General features: G+C 44.9%; 1 protein-coding gene across 2 annotated transcripts; it reads right to left on the bottom strand.

The window, feature by feature from the left end:
• Positions 3,834-17,005, bottom strand: GRP (gastrin releasing peptide). 2 transcript variants are annotated; one of them, XM_021075305.1, is made up of 4 exons: positions 16,567-17,005; positions 10,843-11,085; positions 9,340-9,400; positions 4,070-4,197 (listed from the first exon to the last, which is right to left on the bottom strand). In XM_021075305.1, the coding sequence occupies exons 1-3, from the start codon at positions 16,703-16,705 to the stop codon at positions 9,384-9,386; spliced, it is 399 nt and encodes a 132-aa protein (XP_020930964.1). In that variant the 5' UTR covers positions 16,706-17,005; the 3' UTR covers positions 4,070-4,197; positions 9,340-9,383. The 2 variants fall into 2 exon arrangements, with proteins under 2 accessions (XP_020930961.1, XP_020930964.1); XM_021075302.1 differs by lacking the exon at positions 9,340-9,400 and having other exon boundaries at positions 3,834-4,197.

An 18,007-nucleotide genomic window follows, 5' to 3' on the forward strand; every position in this document is an offset into this window, starting at 1 on the left:
CCTCTAGGAATGGATTTATCACTATTAATAATGTAAAGCCTAAAAAGAAATGGCCTCTCTTCTTCCTTTGAATGTTGTCATATCTGGACGTGACACCTGGAACTCCAGCAGCCATCTTGTGATGATGAGGCAAGTCAGCTTAAGGACCAGTCTGAACCCTGATGGCAGAGTGGGAAGACAGAAAGATCTTTATCACTAGAGATTTATTTTTGAGGAGTTCCTGTTGTAGAGTAGTGGGTTAATGATCTGGCATTGTTTCTGTGGAGGCATGGGTTCGATCCCTGGCCTAGCACAGCAGATTAAGGGTCCAGCATTGCTGTACCTGTGGCATTGATTGCAGCTGCAGCTCAGCTTTGATCCCTGGCTCAGGAATTTCCATATGTCTTGAGTGCAGCCGAAAAAGAAAAAAAAAAGATTTGTATTTGTTTCACTGAATTAAGTTGAACGACTTTAAATTCTACCTCCCTCTGGTATATGGGTTCTGGTATATGAAATAACATATTTTGTGCCAATTTGAATTGGCAGCTTTCTCTTACCAATAGTCAAATGTATCCTAGCTGGTATAATGGTCATTCCAGAAGGTCTGGAATAGTTTCTTTTCCATCTAGAGTCATATGGAATCATTCATTCATCACCCATTAATTAGTTTAATGGGTCTGATCACAGGGCAAAGTGAAGTAGGGCCCTGTTTAGAACTACCATATGATCCAGCAGTCCCACTTCTGGGTACCCAAAGGAAATGAAGTCAGTACCTTGAAGAGCTCTCTTCTCTCTCACATTCGTTGCAGCATTATTCACATGGTCTTTCTACTTTGGGAATGGCAATGGTTTATTGTTGTGAGTTTCCCTTGAAGAGCTATCTCATACTGATTAAAGCAGCCTGTGGCTGAGTAAACGAATGATGTGAATCCCGCCTTTTACTTAGATTACTCCCTATGCATCTGAGCTAGGTTAAAATGCTCTGTGCTGAACAAATATCCCCAGTAGGAATGGGGAGGTGGGCATTGTGGGGCTAGAAATTGTACTGCCCTGCTTGAAATGCCTGCTTAGTGTGCTACTGAATCTCTAATCACAAGCAAAGACTGTTAAATTACCCAGAGCAATCCACTGTGTAGCCCTAAAAAAAAGGACTGTTGTTTTTTTTCCTCTAATCATTGTTGTTGTTTTGTTTTGTTTTTTCTTTTTAGAGCCGCACCTGCAACATATGGAAGTTCCCATGCTGGGATCGAATTGGAGCTGCAGCTGCCAGCTTAAGCCACAGCCATAGCAATGCCAGATCCAAGCTGCATCTGTGACCTACACCACAGCTCACAGCAACGCCAGATCCTTAACCCACTGAGCAAGGCCAGGGATCAAATCCACATCTTCATGGATACCAGTTGAGTTCGTTACCACTGAGCCACAACGGGAGCTTTAAGACTGCTTTTTAAAGAATAAGTTTGAAAGCAGTTATTGTTTTCTTCCCTTTTGGATTCTTCCCTCTTTTCTGGGCCAGGGATTGAACCCTCACCACTACTGTAACCAGAGCCCACAGCAGTGACAACACCAGATCCTTAACCAAAGGGCCACCAGGGAACTCCTGGATTCCTCCTCTTGATTATCTTCCTCTGCTGCAAGGATTCCTAGATATTGTCACCTCTTAAAAGCAGTCTTCTCTCCTGCTATATGCACACACCTAACCTGTGTGCTGAAGGGAATAACCATCAGGCTCTTCCTTTCCCAGAACCCCAGGCTGAGTGTTAACTGTTCTCTGGAATAGGAATGGGCAGAAATCAAAGAGGAAATTCTTTTTTGAGTACAAGGGCTGGGTATATCTGTTACCTGTGGCTGACGGTATCTTTTAAACATGCTCTCTTCTTTTTGATAGGGTCCCACAATTTTAGTCCCATATTCCCAAAGTAGAGTCCTACAAACTACATTTCCCACCCTGCTAGATACAGGCATGTGATCTAGGTTCCACCAATCAGGCACAGATATTCAAAACTGATTTGAAAGTAAACCAAAGGCAGAAAAGAGTTTAGGGGGCATAATGCTGCAGGCACCGGGAGTGGCAGAGGCAGTGGAAGAGAGTACCAACTCCAGCGGTTCTGCAGAATGCTACCAGGGTAGTGAAGCCCAAGTCAACCATCTCATCAACCTATCAGAGACCAGGCCTTGAGTGTTGAATATGCAAGCTTATTTCTCTGGTCTTCCCAACTACTATGCTCTCAAAAAGTTTTTTCTACTTAAACAACTCAAGGTGGATGCTGTTAACTGCAGCTGAAAATTCCCAGACCCAATAGGTACACACAGATAGGTGACGGGACTCCACTTGCAAACAAGGGTTCAAGAAAGATCTCCGTGTAGGGAAAGCTTTATCTCCTAACTAAAGGGATTCTGATCTTGACCTGGGCTTGCTACAGAGGAGCCTGCAAGGGTCAGAGTTTTTGAGAGAGCAGTTTTTGCGTCTTGGCCGGAATGCATGAGTTAAAAAATGATTGCAACTCAGACGATCACATCTACTCTCACGAAACAACCAAGATGGGGTTATTCCAGAAGCACTGCCTTCCTATCCCTGCCTGAAATGTCACCCTTAGAGAAATGTCCCCTGGATCTGGAAGGTTGTGTTCATCTTTATGAGTGTCCCACTGGAGGGCAAATCTTGTGATAGGGCTTACTCCTTCATCATTAGCTGTATGGCAGGCTTTAGTGGACACAGCTCAGGATCAAGTTCTCAGGAAAGAGGTCCAGGAGGGTCCCAAGAAGAGGAAGGCAGTATGACATTGAAAACACATCTCACATATTTTCCCTGAGTCTGGCTCTGTGTAAGCTGTGAATCAATGTGGTTGGAAAAAAAAAAATAGAATGCAGCCTATCTTATGTGGTTCTTTGATCATCAAAACAAAGGCCAGATAAGAAGTTCCCTTGTGGTGCAGCAGGTTAGGGATCAGGAGTCGCCACAGCTGTGGCACAGGCTGCACGTGCAGCGCACGTTCCATCCCTGGGCTGGGAGCAGCCGCTGGTGCAGCCAAAAAACAAAAACCCAAACCAAAAAAAAAAACAAAGGCAAGATAAACCTCTCCACTGTTTCAAATGTGATTTCTCCAAAAGAAGGAAATCTAAACATATGGCAAGAAGCTTTAAAATCTGTTAATGTGTGAATATCCTGATGGAAAGGGAACTGGCGAGGGCTGTGAACCGCCAGGCCGTGTTCTCTGAAAATGCAAGGGAATCGAACTCATCTTCTCCCTTTGCTGTGGAGCTGACTCAGTCTGGCTGTGGGGATCTGCTTCACCTCCCAGGCTGGCAATGGGATTTGGGGATTTTGAACAAACAGTGCTGCTTGCAAGGCTTAAATATACTGAAAGAGAGGCTCAAAATGAGGTAAGAGAAAAACTGTCAAATGCTACAGAAAATCCAGTTCTGTCTGTTATGTGACCTTGGGCAAATCAGCTGACCTAACTCTCTGCTTCCTCAACTATCAAGTGAGAAGGATCGTTCTCAGCTTATAAAACTGTAATGAGGAGAATATCAATAACATCAGTAAAATACCTGGTTGTGGTAAGGGCAGAAGCAATGGGAATTATTACGTGATGAGAAGGCCAGACTCTCTGTTCAAACTAGCCCATCTGATGGTAATGGTAAAGCAAGTTTCGGCTTCTTGTAGTAGCTTCTAGAAAGGCTGTGTGACTATAAGGATTCAGTAAGTGGCTTTCAGAGGGGAGAGCTAAAATATTCAGCCTGCCTTCATCAATGAGCACACAAGTTCATCATCAAGCTATTTGTTCATTTCAGTGTTAAGCAATGTCCCCTCATTCAGAATTGAAATAAGAGAACTACTTGCCATTTGGACAATTTGTTTAAGATTTATTGTGAATGGTAAGCAGTTGGGGACTGGAATCTAATAGACAAAGAGCCTACATGTAAAGAGAGCTCATTGGAAGACTCTTTATGGACAATTATTCACAGCAAACAAGTTCAAACAAGAAGATGCTGCTTGAAAATCATGACTTTAGTCAAAGTTGAAAGATACAAGAATAGTTAAGTATTTTGCACAAAGGAAACTTGTTGATGACCCAGTGGGACTGATGTCCGTAGAATGCAGTGTCTTAAGGGTTTGGTTTTTTTCTTGTTTGAGAGAGATTCACCATTGTCATTGTCAGTTCAGCTGGGGGATCCTTCCTTCATGCTGAGAACCTGGAGCAGAGAGTCCATCAACTTAAAAAAAATATATTAGAAAGAGTTTAGCAAATGCGGTGAGTGAGGCCCAAGTCCAATGCTAGAAGTAAACCCATTCCCAACAAACCATCAGCAATCACTTGGGAGCTTGGTAGAAAGGCAGATGCTCAGGTCCACCTACCCCAGACCTATAGAACCGGAAACTCTGGGTAAGTGACCCAGTGAGCTGCGGCCTTGAGTCCTCCAGGTGACTCAGCATTTGGATGCTTGAGGACCACAGCTGTCCCCCAAGAGAGAAATTAACTTCCTCTTTTTTTGGAACCACTAAATTTGCAGGTCTTTTTGTTATACTATCTCAACTTGTACCCTGGTATGAGTGCACGGGTATACAGATACATATTCTTTTTTAAGAAAAAAAAAATTTTTGCAGATTTATTTTATTGAAGTATAGTTCATTGCAATGTGTTATTTTCTGCTGTACGGCAAAGTGATTCAGTTTTACATATTGTACATTCTTTTTCAGATTCTTTTCCATCATCATTTATCACAGGATATTGAATATGGTTCCCTGTGCTATACAGTAGGACCTTGTTTATTGAGTCTATGTATAATAGTTTGCATCTGCCGATCCCATACCCCCAATTCACCCCTCCCCCGGTCCCCTCCCCCTCGGCAACCGCAAGTCTCATCTCTATGTCTTTGAGTCTGTTTCTGTTTCACAGATAAGTTCATTTGCACAGGTAGATTTTGATCAGCATTGGAAATTAAATGTATGCATTACGCCCAGGAATTTGTTATTAAAGTAGCAGCTGGGTGGGAGACTGTTAGGGAATGTGGAACCTTAATTGTTACTTTGCTTCTTTGGCAATGCCTCATTCCACAAATCAAAGCTAGTTTATGAATCACACAATTACACATTATAAAACCATGACTGTAAATGGTAGTAGTGTGGGCAACTTGGGAAGAGGCTCTAATTTAAGTTTCTGCCAGTTCTAAATTGATTGTGGTTTGCTTGTTGTGGCTTCTGTTCAAATTAACTAAGACTGAAGAAAGGACGAGTAGCTCTAATTTTAAAGCACTTCTTTGATCCCACATAGCATCCTTTACCCACTGAGCTGAGAAAACACTTTTCATCCAGTCAAGAACTTATTACAATTTCCAAGATCACCTAGCAATTCAGGTTCCCCAATGTCCAGACCAGCCATTTGTTTCTAATAAAGGAATTACTGAGATTCTCAGTTCAGTTATTACCTGCTCTGTGGCTCAACTATGTGACCAGGTGATAATGAAGCCAGAGCCTGGGGTTCAATTCCCACACAGGCCAATTAGCTTTACTTTTCTCCAGGACCAGCCTGCACTCTTAAGGGTCGCCAGCCTGCCTGAAGATGCTGCCATCCATCCATCTCACAGTATGAGCCACTGGTCAAAAAAGGGGCCAGCTGAGGATGTGGGACGTCCCCCGCATTGGCTCAAAATATTGAATCTGAGAGTTTGGCTCATGCAAATGGAAGTAAAGTGGCAAGGGAAAGGCAAATCATGTAACCTTGGAAGGCCAAGGGCCTGGAGGCAGAGGAGGTCTATGGTTAGGAATGGGAGGAGCTGTAATTGAGGTGTGGGCCAGCTTCCCTCTGCTCCTTCATAGAAATGGTCAGGGTCATCAGAAGCTTTTTAGTTATTCTTTTCTCTTTTTTTGGCCTTGCCCATCACACGTGGAAGTTCCCGGGCCAGGGATAAAATCTATGCCACAGCAGGGACAACACCAGATCTTTAACCTGCTGAGACATCAGGGGACTCCTAGTTATTCTTGATTGTATATTGCTTTTCCTATATTTGGAGCTTTCTTTAGAACGTTTCACGTATGAGGAAATAAAACCTTTCTAGTCTCTGTGATGATCTGATGGAACAGTGGGAGGCATCCCTTAAAAGTGAAGGCAAATTTGTACATTTATTTCTTTTTCATAACTCCCTCTGTGACACACTCCCCAGGTCCCTTTTCTCATGTCCACTAAATAAGAGGGGAAAAAAATCCTAGACTGCAAAAAGCAATGAACTGAGGAGTTCCTCTGTGGCGCAATGGGTCAAGGATCTGGCATTGTCACTGCAGTGGCTTGGATCGCTGCTGTGGCCTGGGTTTGATCTCTGGCTCAGGAACTTCCACATGCCTCTGGCACATCCAAGAAAACCCAAACAACAACAACAACAAAACAATACACTGGGTCCAAATTACAAATGGAACCCAAAGACCAACTTTAGATTCACTGCAACTCAAAACAATCCACAGCCACATTCAGGATTAAAGATCAGGCCCTGGAGCTGACCCAAACACTGTTTCATGTTATAGAAACCATAGTGTAATATTTCTATTGATTTTCTCTCTCTCTCTCTCTCTCTTTTTTTAAGGGCCATACCTGTGGCATATGGAAGTTCCCAGGCTAGAGGTTGAATTAGAGTTGCTGCTGCTGCCAGCTTTCAATACAGCCACAGCAATGCCAGATCTGAACCGTATCTGTGACCTCCATTAATTTTTTGTGAGAAGGGTAGACTTTAAAGATTAAGATTAACCTTGAGGAGTTCCCGTTGTGGCACATTGGAAACAAATCCGAATAGTATCCATGAGAATGTGGGTTGGATCCCTGGCCTCTCTCAATGAGTCGGGGATGCGGCATTGCTGTGAGTTGTGGTATAGGCTGCAGATGTGGCTTAGATCCCATGTTGCTGTGGCTGTGGTGCAGCTGTAGCTCCAATTAGACCCCTAGCCTGGGAACTTCCATATGCCATGAGTTGTCCCTAAAAAGCAAAACAAACAAGCAAACAAGGTTAATCTTGAAAATTATTGGCCATAATTGTTAAAAAGTTTTGAAGCTTGTTTGCCATGTTACAATGGTCTAGATTCAGTGCACATTTATATGAATCTTTTCTGAATCAAGTAAATCTCTTTGTCAACAAAACATAGGAAGATGCTCAGTTTCTAGGTAGGGCTCTGGAAGATTGGGCAACAGGACGATTTTATTATTAAATGGGAGAGGGGAGCCTATGTGGATAGTTTTTAATTTTAAGAAAAGTCCTCAGCCCCTGAAAATCCCTGCTGCTAACTCTAGTAATGCCCGACTAAATTATTAAACTTTCTCTCTAAAGCTGAGACATATCGGGATTTCTGATAGAAATTTTATTTTCTTGGTACTTACTGCCTCTTTGTGAATAAGGTAATTGTAGGGTGTTTGCAATTTTCATATCAACATACTTTCTTGAGGTGGAATTTCCAAAGCAAGAGAAGTGATCAGCTGTTTTGGTCTCTGCAAAGACTAAACGAACTGTTGAGTTTTGTTTTTCATACTACTGGGAGATATAGCTGAAAGAATGGTACCAATGGGTGCAATGGCTAATTATTCAGTTCGAGGTGGGATGAGATGGGATGAGCTTTCTAAACTTGTAAAAGGAAGAACAAAGCATAAAAACATATAATAGAAAAAAGCAACGCCTGATTTTTTTTTTTTTTGGTCTTTTTGCAATTTCTGGGGCCGCTCCCGAGGCATATGGAGGTTCTCAGGCTAGGGGTCTAATCGCAGCTGTAGATGCCGGCCTACACCAGAGCCACAGCAACTTGGGATCCGAGCCACGTCTTCGACCTACACACAGCTCACGGCAACACCAGATCCTTAACCCACTGAGCGAGGCCAGGGATCGAACCTGCAACTTCATGGTTCCTAGTAGGATTTGTTAACCACTGAGCCACGACAGGAACTCCCAAGGCCTGATTATAAAAGATTAATTTTTCAGCTCACGTGGTACACTGATAAATATCGTCCCCCTAAAGCAGTCACTCTCTGTGAGGCCCACCCAATCCATCCTTTAGCACTGCCACTCGGAGACCTTTTTGGAGCTATTCTTTTGGGGGTTTGGGGGGCCATGCCTGTGGCATGTGAAAGTCCTGGGGCCAGGGATCAACCAGGCCACAGCAGCAACCTGAGCCACAGCAGTGACAACTCTGAATCCTTAACCCACTTAGCCACCTGGGTTGCTTACAGAATATCCCTCTAAAGATGGTAGGAAGATTTCAATCCTTGAGGCAGGAGTTGAATTTTTCAAAACATTTCAAAGTTATGCAGAATTAGGTGTAGGGGGAAAAAAACAACTCAAAGTGGATATTGTTTTTTGGTTCAAAAAGATGCACTATACGGAGTTCTGGTCATGGCACAGCAGAAAAGAATCCGACTAGGAACCATGAGGTTGCAGGTTCGATCTCTGGCCTCGCTCAGTGGGTTAAGGATCCTGTGTTGCTGTGGCTGTCGCGTAGGCTGGCAGCTATAGCTCTGATTTGACCCCTAGCCTGGGAACCTCCAAATTAAAACAAACAAACAAAAAAAGATGCACTACAGCTTAATAACATAATAGGGTTTGGGAGGTATTTTACAAATGAGCCATGAGGGTAAGTCCATTTCCGTCTTTGTCAAGTTATTTCAGAGGGTTTTGTGGCAGTGATCATTGTTATTTCTGAGACCAAGAAGAAGGCACTACTGATGGACATCCACCCACAGGAAGTTCAGCAAAGGACTTGACCAGAAATAGGCCAGCCCAGCCAGGGGCCAAGAAGTCAATGACAAATTCCCAGAGCCCTCAGAGTCATGTTGTCCATTAACAAACAGGTGTGCTTGTATAACACAGGTGTGGACAAGAGAATCACTCCCTCAAGGCTTTGTACAAAGTTGGTGCTTATTTCTGTGTTGGTTGACTTAATACAGATTTTCTTTCTGAATAAAGGCTACTGGAGCTTTTCTCTCTAGATGCTTAATGCAACACATGAAATTTTGTTTGCATTGATCGTAGAGAACCCATAGTAGACAGAAGAGCAGTGAAACATAAAGGCTCCCTCTGGAGAAACCAGCCGAGGCTTGGCCAAGCCAGCCCCGAGCCTCTGTTAAGGGCTCATCAATCAGGGTTAACCACTGTGAAAGAGAGACGCGTGAGTGAGCTCCCAGCTCTTCAAGGTCTGTGAGTGAAACACAGTATCATTTACTGCCAGAAGCCGGGAGAAACAAGGCCGCTACTGCATCCTGCATCCTTCATATCTAAGATCAATGAGGACCATTCCCAGAAGATGCCTTGCATGGCAGCAGACTGTCCAAGGCACACAGCACAGGCTTTTCTCTTGAAAAGCTGTATGAGGGATCTCAGTTTGCTCACCTCTAAAGTGGAGAGAATAATAGAATCATCCTGAATCTTCCTCCTCAGAATGCAGTATTACCTGAGGAAATGGAGATAAACTGTCTTATCTAGTGCTTGGATTATAGAAATTACTCACTAAAGCTAGTGGTTTTTGGAGCTCCCATTGTGGTTCAGTGGCTAATGAAGCCGATTATGAACCATTAGGTTGCAGGTTCGATCCCTGGCCTCGCTCAGTGGGTTAAGGATCCGGCATTGCCGTGATCTGTGGTATAGGTTGCAGATGCGACTTGGATCCCGCGTTGCTGTGGCTCTGGCATAGGCCGGTGGCTACAGCTCCGATTCGACCCCTAGCCTGGGAACCTCCATATGCTGCAGGAAAGGCCCCAGAAAAGACAAAAAGACCAAAAAAAAAAAAAAAAAAAAAAAGCTAGTGGTTATTATTTTTAGTCATATTGCCATGATTAGTTTTGCCTTTTACTATAAATTTCACAGAACTGTCTTGAGGTAATGAGAGTCACATCGTTTTCAGTTGCCCTGCTTTCTTCCTAGAAGCTTTACTCCCTTTTACGTCACTTACTGTCTTTGTGTCTAAACAATGCCAATTTGGTATAATTCTTTTTCCTCATCCTCTATAAATAAGATCATGTACAGAACGAGTCAGCTGACCTGAGATATTTTCACCAAGTTTTGAAGTATTAGGATGAGACCTGAACTAGGTTATCTTAGAACAAATGTAAAGGAGTACTATTTTGCATAAAAAGTAGCAAACAAGAATGCTCTCTTCTAAAAGCATCTGTGAATAGACCCTTCCACTAGTATTCATCAAAAATAACAAAAGAGTTCATGTTGTGGCTCAGCAGGTTACAAACCCAACTAGTATTCATGAGGATGCATATTTGATCCCTGACCCTGCTCTGTGGGATAAGGATCTGGTGTTGTCATGAGCTGTGGTATATGTCACAGATGCAGCTCAGATCCTGAGTTGCTGTGGCTGTAGCTTAGGCTGGCAGCTGCAGCTCTGATTTGACCCCTAGCTTGGGAAGGTCCACATGCCGCAGGTGTGGCCCTAAAAATAAAAGAAAGAAAGATAAAAAATAATAGCTAGGAGTTCTCTGGTGGCCTGGCGGTTAAAGGATCTGGTGTCACTGCTATGGCTTGGGTCACTGCTGTGGCATGGGTTCGATCCACATGCCACAGATGTGGCCAAAATTAATTATTATTTTAACTAATTCAAATATTTTGGTAGGATCTGGCAAGTTAAAAATGCACCATTGCTAACAAAACTCCTAAGCTGGAGTTTAAAGTGCTAAGAGGAAAAATAATCTATGACATTGAAAAGAAAAACTAGTATGGGGATTGGCCACCCACTTTCCTTACGTGATGTGGTTGCTCTGAAGGCTTGCCTCTAAACAGTTTTATTCTTCCCTGCTCAAACGTCCCCTCCCCTTCCAACTCTCCCCAAACACCTCCTGATCCCACCCATGCCACCCCACTCCCACTTCCCCAGTATGTTCATTATACCTTTGAGTCTTGGACCCATGTCTTTAAAGTTGCTGCCATCCTTTGAATCCCAAGTAGACTGACGAATGCCCAGGGGCTCCCATTGAGGGGGCTGATGGCTTCCAATCCCCTTTGCTTCTAGGAGGCTCAGCAAATTCCTTGTGGCATCTTCCCACCGAATGTATTCCCTCAGCTGTTCTTTCATGTTTCCTCCTTCATAAGCATATGGGGACTCTCCTGTGCTCTTTTTTCCCATTAAGTGTCCTGTTCAAAAACAAAAACATTATACAGCCAGTATTCTATAACAACTATAAATGGAGTATAACCTTTAAAAATTGTGAATCACTATAATGTACATCTGTAACTTATATAATATTGTACACCAACTACACTTCAGTTATGATTATTGATGCCGTAATCATAAAGAAATAAAATAAAAATATGCTTTGGTTCCTAAAAAAAAAAAAACCAACAAAAAGAAAAAGAGAATGCCAACATTGTAACCTTAGGGGAATGAATGAATGAGAAATTTAAAAGGGCACTGATTGTGTTTGTCCTGCTTCCTGCTAAATGAGGGATAAATAGCATTTTTATTATTAGGGGTTAGTTCCTAAATGACTGACAGATTTTGCTCCGTGCTCAAAATGCATAATGAGTGGGCAGAATTCAGAACGGCAACTCAGGAGCCCTGGGATCTGGTCCTGGCCCCTGTGTTAACTAGCTAGATGACCTCTGTCAAGTCATTTAGCATCCTCAGTCTTCAATTTTATCAACAATAAAATGAACAGATAGGAATAGATGACGTCTAAGAAGACTTTCATATCTGAAATTCTATCACCAATTCTGTGTGCACAGAATTCTATTCCCAGCTGAATCATGGAGTTTGAACATCTTCCCTGTCAATTTTGAATTGCTCCTGAGAAGAAAAGTCACCATGCTTTTCTCTATGTGATTAAAAATGTGTTGCTTTTCTCTTATCTGTAACACAAATGTACCAAAGGAATTTGTCATTTTAAACTTTCTTAGAATTTTAGCTGCGATTGAACCTAGAAATTACACCTAGGAATTACACCTAGAAATGACAGTTTGTAATGAAAAACAAGTTGAAGACAAGTTCTGACCAACACTGCAGCCATTGCAGATGCAGGATTTTCAGCCAATGGCTCCAGGGATGTGCACTTGCCATGTAAACAAATAAAAGATGCTGTGCAGGAGGCCAAACGACTAAAAGCATGGAAATTTTGTATAGAAATGGGATAGCCATTGGGTCAGAAAGGGTTATGGAATCTAAGAACTGCATTCTTAACCCTCTACCCCGTGGTTTAAATATACTGACATTATCTTGTTTACTTTCTTCGGTTGATTCTCCCCCCCTTTCTCTGTCATTGGGTTTTATAGCACTTTCAAATATCTACCATTAATAATAAAACTATGCTGCTTTTGGAGTTCCTGTCATGGTGCATCAGAAACGAATCCGACTGGGAAACATGATGTTGTGGGTTTGATCCCTGGCCTCTCTCAGTGGGTGAAGGATCTGGCGTTTCCGTGAGCTGTGGTGTAGGTGGCAGACGAGGCCCAGATCTGGTGTTACTGTGGCTGTGGTGTAGGCCGGCAGCTGCAGCTTGGATTGGACCCCTAGCCTGGGAACCTCCATATGCTGCAGGTGCAGCCCTAAAAAGAAAACAAAACAAAACTATGCTGCTTTTGATTTCAAGTTCTAAAAGAAAGAGCTATCTGGGGCTCCAAAGTTGACTGGCATTAGAAGTATTTAAGGCAAACATCATGGAAATAATATTTGACAGTCACTTAAAATGGAAGGAGGCCCCTTCCCAGCAGCTCTATCCACCAAGAGAGAAGCCCTCACCATGATTTTTTTTGCTTGTGTGTTTATTGCAATTTACTGCTCACAGGATGTTTAAATGCAGATTATTCCATTCAATCCACACCATAATAAATTTGATAAAAATGAAACATGCCAAATGTCACAAACATGCAAGTAAAGATTCCAGGATTAAAATCAGCTCACAGTCCAGACTGTATGATATTATACTGCTTTGAAGTGTCTTTGAACTTCCTAAGAATATAAGACAATTAGAAAGCATCCTGGGGTCTGGAAATAAGGATAAGGTCTACAAAGGCTTTCTAATGTTATCAAAAAGGAATGGGAATCCTATATCACTATGTCATGATTCTTTATGTGACACAGAAAAATTGATTCTGTGAATACTGGGGAGCCTGAAAATGAACTTTTAGTGCCCTGCAGTGTGAGCCTTGCCAGGTTACTTAGAAGCTGACACTTCTCGAAATTTTGAGACGCTTTTAAGGACACTGTCCCAACTGAAGAGTTGGAATTTTGAAAGACTGGCTTCTCACTTATCTGTCTGGTGAACTTGGTGCCCAGATATCCACTAAATAACCTTGCATTTAGCCGTCACAATGATTATGTTGCACAACTTCCCAGGAAGTAGCAAATCATTTGGCTTTGTTAATATGGAGGAAATTGAATCATGATAATGGGAAAGCAGGATTAGAATCTGATGCTCCACTAATGACCTTAGCTACTCTTGTCCTCGGTCATCTAGTTAGAATGCTGGAAATGAGAAAGGTGTTATTGGCAATGAAGCGTAGGGACCATGAAGATGTTTTTACAAATAAGAATTTCATTTTTGCGTGTTTGGATAATTTTGTGGCCTTTTCTAAAATGGAAGGATAAAGCAGGCCTCCATTCTGTGAGTGATTTAACATAGATCCTTGGGACCTTGTACTGAATTTGCAGATTTGGTGGCTGCATGTTCAGATACCCTCCCCTAGACCCACAGATGGGTTATTAAGGAAGGTGTGCCATCTATAACATCCCAATTGAAGCACACATTTCCAGGGTCCTAGTGCACTTCTCAGTTAGCTACTGGCACCCAAATAGTGGTCGTCTCCATGGCAACATGGATGATATGCCCACTTCCCTCTCTTCTCCCATCATCATTTGTTATGTGTCCATATCATAATAATGGAGATCTCAGCACAGACAAAAGACAGGCACTTGAAAAAATAAAGCCTTGCCCAGAGTGGGGAGGGAAGCTTTTGTCCTTTTCATCACTTAAAAACACCACTAAAATGGCAGGTTTGAAACAGAAAAGAATTTTCTTGAACTCCAAACTTGAAGATTATGCTAACTTTGAAAAATATCCATTAAGAGAGAAAGTGTTGGATACTTTTGAGAGTTAGCTTTTCTGGAGTGATGCTTCAACTGTATTTCACAGCTCTGGGGCAGCACGGTTATGTAAAGCCATTCTGGGGCTGAACTCTGATGTTCAGGATTCAACTTGCCATGACATGTTTCACCTCAGCGTTAGCGCCACGACCAGAAACATATCTCAGGAGCACAGGGTATAGTTACCCGTGTGCATGTTGACCTATATTTTCCTCACACAAAAAACATTTCTACAAATATTGAGCCAGATAAGAATTGGTTTTCAGTCTGTTAACTTGTTTTCCATGGCTGCCTCATATTTCTCTCAGCTGGAAGAGGCAATTCACTTAACGAACCTGCAAATTTGTGCTGACAACTTCTTCATGGACAGCAATATGTAGCTTTAGTTTGCTTTAATTAAGACTAAACTGCCTGTCTTCAGTGATTGAGGAGGACAGGCATTTACTTTGGATAGCGGAAAGCACAATTTAAAATGTAGCATGTCATGCATGCCTGTGAATGCTCACATTCCAACAGAGGGCATGGCCACTTGAAGCAAACTTTTTCTGTATGGCAACATCATCATACACCCAAATGCGATTTGCTATGTCACCTCCCTCTTTTCCTTGTTTTTTTTTTTTTTTTTTTTTTTTTTTTTTTTTTTTTCCCATCAACGCTGCATAGCCAGCCAAGGAGAAACAAGGGAAAGGGCGGGTTTGAGAACAAATAAGAGAATAAGATAATTGGGGGGTGCCACTAGTCAGTAAACTCTTGGGCTGGGAATGCCCAGGTACCACCATGAAGGGTGATTCAGTGGCAGACACCCTAAAGACCTGTGGCCAATGTGCTCTGGAACCACAGCAATCAGGTGTGGCTTGCATTGAAATAACATGATCTATCTTCCCAGCTAACTCTCTTGTCCTGCTTTTGGCCTGCAAGGGTACCTGCAAAGGGCAGCAGGCCTTTTTTAGTCCAAAAATATGGATGAGCAAAACGAGACTGGAAATCTGGAAGTTTCCTTTCACCTTCCCAGCCCACTGGTTGCTGGCTGGACTGGACAATGGCCACTTGATCTAAACTCCCAGGGGCCCTTCTGAGGTCAATTCTGGGTTTGGCCTCTTTAACACCTTCTAAGTATCCTTCTCTCTTGAAGTTCAGGGGTTTTCACCCATCTCAATTTCTCCTCTCCACACTAGGCTCCTGGCTCCTGGGTTCCCTCAGAGGTGACAGATACTTTCATCCCTGGGGTTGCAGAGATGCCTTCAGTTGTAATGAAAATTACTCCATTGCAACCCGAGATCTCTGGCAGAAACACAGGCAACAAAGAGGAGCTGAGGACCTGTGTTCTAGCCTCACCCTTTCCCTTAAAGTCATACTTATCTTCACGCGGAGAATCTGGAATCCTCTGAGAGCTGAATTAGCAAGTATCTTATCTTTCTAACCGCCCCCCCGCCCTCCTAAGTAGATGACTAAGGAAATCGTGAAACACACACACACACACACACACACACACCTCCTTAAATCTCTCTAGGGATCGACCATCTCTCCTGGGAATGCTAGGGTTATTGTAGAGGGCTGGGTGGGGAGGTGTCTGAGGAAGTCGAAAGCTTCGCATTATTTGCCAGAGAGCCCGGGGGTGATGCTGGAGAAACGCGAAGCCCCGGGGCGGCCACCTGCCTCCCAGCTGCGGGGAAGCGGCGGGTGCGCGCTCCGCTGCCGGAAACCCGGTCCACGCCACGGTGGTTTCGGGGCCAGGAAGAGCGAACCCCCGTGCCCGCACCTGGAAAGCTGGACTTGTGGGCAGGGGAAAAAAGAAAGGAGATAGCGGAAAAGGGAGAAGACGAGTTCTCGGTCAAGAGAGGCGGCGAAAAGCGAGGAATCAGGAGGAAGCGACCTGCGATCAGCGTGGAGACCAGGCGCGATTCCCGGAGCGCACAGCCCGATGGATAGAAAGAGGGAGGGTTGCTCAAAAGCGCAGAGAAAAGAAAATAGCTGCAAAGCAAAGAAGGCCTGAGGAAATTCAGGCGAGCCCTAAACAGAGGTGGGATTCAGGCGCTGAAAGACCAACAGATTTGAAATCCAGGGCGGGCGCCGCGCCCCAGGTCCCACACCTGTAGCTTTGCCGGGTGCAAAGGCGCAGCGGCCGGACTGGACAAGGACTCCGAGACGTGATTGGGGACCCAGCTCCCCAAAGTTGTTCAGGAAAAGAATCCGTGCCAAACAGGCGAACAAAAGGTGGTGCTGGAAGGTGCGGAGGGAGGGTGATCTCCGCGTAGGGTTTGGGTTTTGGAGAACTGTGCGCAGGCTCGGGTATTCTGGGGAAGAGGGAAGAGAGCGGGAAAGGACCGAGGGACCATTCTGCCTCTGCCGAGGGACCGACGGTTTCCCAGGATGCAGAAGGGTAGGGTGAAGTTTGGAGAGAACTGCATTGGCGTTTGGGTAGAAAGGCCACAGCAAACCCAGCCCGCAGCGCCGAGCCGCAGAAACGCTGAGAGATGGGGAGATCCGCTCTTGTGGCTAGCTGGTCCCGCCCGGACTAGAGCGCGCCGGACACTCACCCACCGCCCAGTGGTTGCCGCGCGGGTACATCTTGGCCAGCACGGTCCCTCCGCCCACCGACACTGGGGCGGCCGGTCCCCGGGGCGCCTGGCAGAGGACTAGCGCCAGCAGGACCAGCGGGAACTCGCGGCCGCGCATGGTCCAGGCGGGAAGCGAGGCTCCGCGGAGAGTGCGCTCTCCTGGCGCTGGAAAGACTGGAGGACCTCGGAGGAGCGCTGCCGCTGCACCACTGCTGCAGCCTCCACGACGCCCCGACTTTATATGCAAGCCCGAGCGGGGGCGCTGGGGGGGTCCTCCACCGCGGACCCGAGCGCTCTGACGTCTCCCTATAGCGAGCCGGGGCTCTGGGACAACGGCCTCCGAAAATCATCCATCTTCCCGTCGAGCGATGAAAAGGCTGAGTGTACATTGTCCCCTCTTGCTTTCACTCCTAGCCCCATCCGCCTCCCCCTCATTGGATTAATTCTTCCCACCCTCGACGCCTTCGCTCGAACACAATTTAGTGAACTAGCTCCCCAGCTTCACCAGAGCACCTCCCGCGTTAGCTGCCTTCAGGTCCTGCAAGGGGAGGCAGTGACCTCGCGGCCTGACCCTAGGGATGGGGGGTGGGGGGCAGGGTAGAGAGGGATGGGCACAAAGAATGGATGTTTTTAGGGTGGGCTTTGCTGGAGGGGGTTGGTATCCGGGTTGCAAGGCACCACTGATTGATTCTCAGACCTTTCCCCCTCCACGGACCACTGTCCTCGAGATCCAGCCTCCGTACTTTTGCCTCCCTCCTGAAGAGCGCCCCCTGCCCCTTCTCACCACCACCGCTGCCACCACTCACCCCACCTGGGTTTTCGGAAGCGTCCCTGCCCATTTGTAGGGTGCGATGGAGGCTGGAGCAGGAAGTTTCTGTTGCGTGTGAACAGAGCTAACAATAGTTTTACTGCACTCCTGGCTCCTTTCACAGGCATATGGCATCCATATAATAGATGAAGCTTTTATACCGATTTTCCTAGGCTGCGTCTACCAGAAAGGGCAAACTGTCCCCAAACTGCTATTTACACACCTCTCTAGAGTTACCTAACCTTCCCCTGCTCCTGTTCTCAGATATGAACAGTGGTCACTGGCCCAATTCCCAAGGTTCTCAGTGCCATGGATACAAAGGGGATGGGCGCCATGGCGATGCAACAGTAAATAGAAGCTGGTAGGATGCTGTTGCCCACATCTCAGCTGCCAGAGCTGAGGGTGTGTGGTGTGTTCCCTCATGGCTATTTCTCACCAAGTGCTGGTGAAGTGTCTCGTTGCTTGGTTCCTGCTGGTGTTTCCTGTCAACGCTGTTTTTAATACTAAGTTGAAATCATATATTTTTCTCTGGATATCTGGTGATTCAATACATTTGTGCTGTTCTTAGATGATTACATGTGCATATTGCATGACCAAGTATTCTTGGGCTTA

This window comes from Sus scrofa, chromosome 1, assembly GCF_000003025.6.
Source record: "Sus scrofa isolate TJ Tabasco breed Duroc chromosome 1, Sscrofa11.1, whole genome shotgun sequence".
In the NCBI taxonomy this organism is placed as follows: domain Eukaryota; kingdom Metazoa; phylum Chordata; class Mammalia; order Artiodactyla; family Suidae; genus Sus; species Sus scrofa.

Bases quoted from the DNA above. Each gene is read 5' to 3' on its own strand.
- GRP (XM_021075302.1), bottom strand. From the start codon at position 16,705: ATGCGCGGCCGCGAGTTCCCGCTGGTCCTGCTGGCGCTAGTCCTCTGC. The intron at 11,086-16,566 runs GTGAGTGTCCGG...GTTTTTGAACAG, and splicing joins CGGCAACCACTGGGCGGTGG to GACACTTAATGGGAAAAAAG. The intron at 4,198-10,842 runs GTATAATGAACA...ATTTTTTTTAAG, and splicing joins CATGGGTCCAAGACTCAAAG to TTGATGGACTCTCTGCTCCA.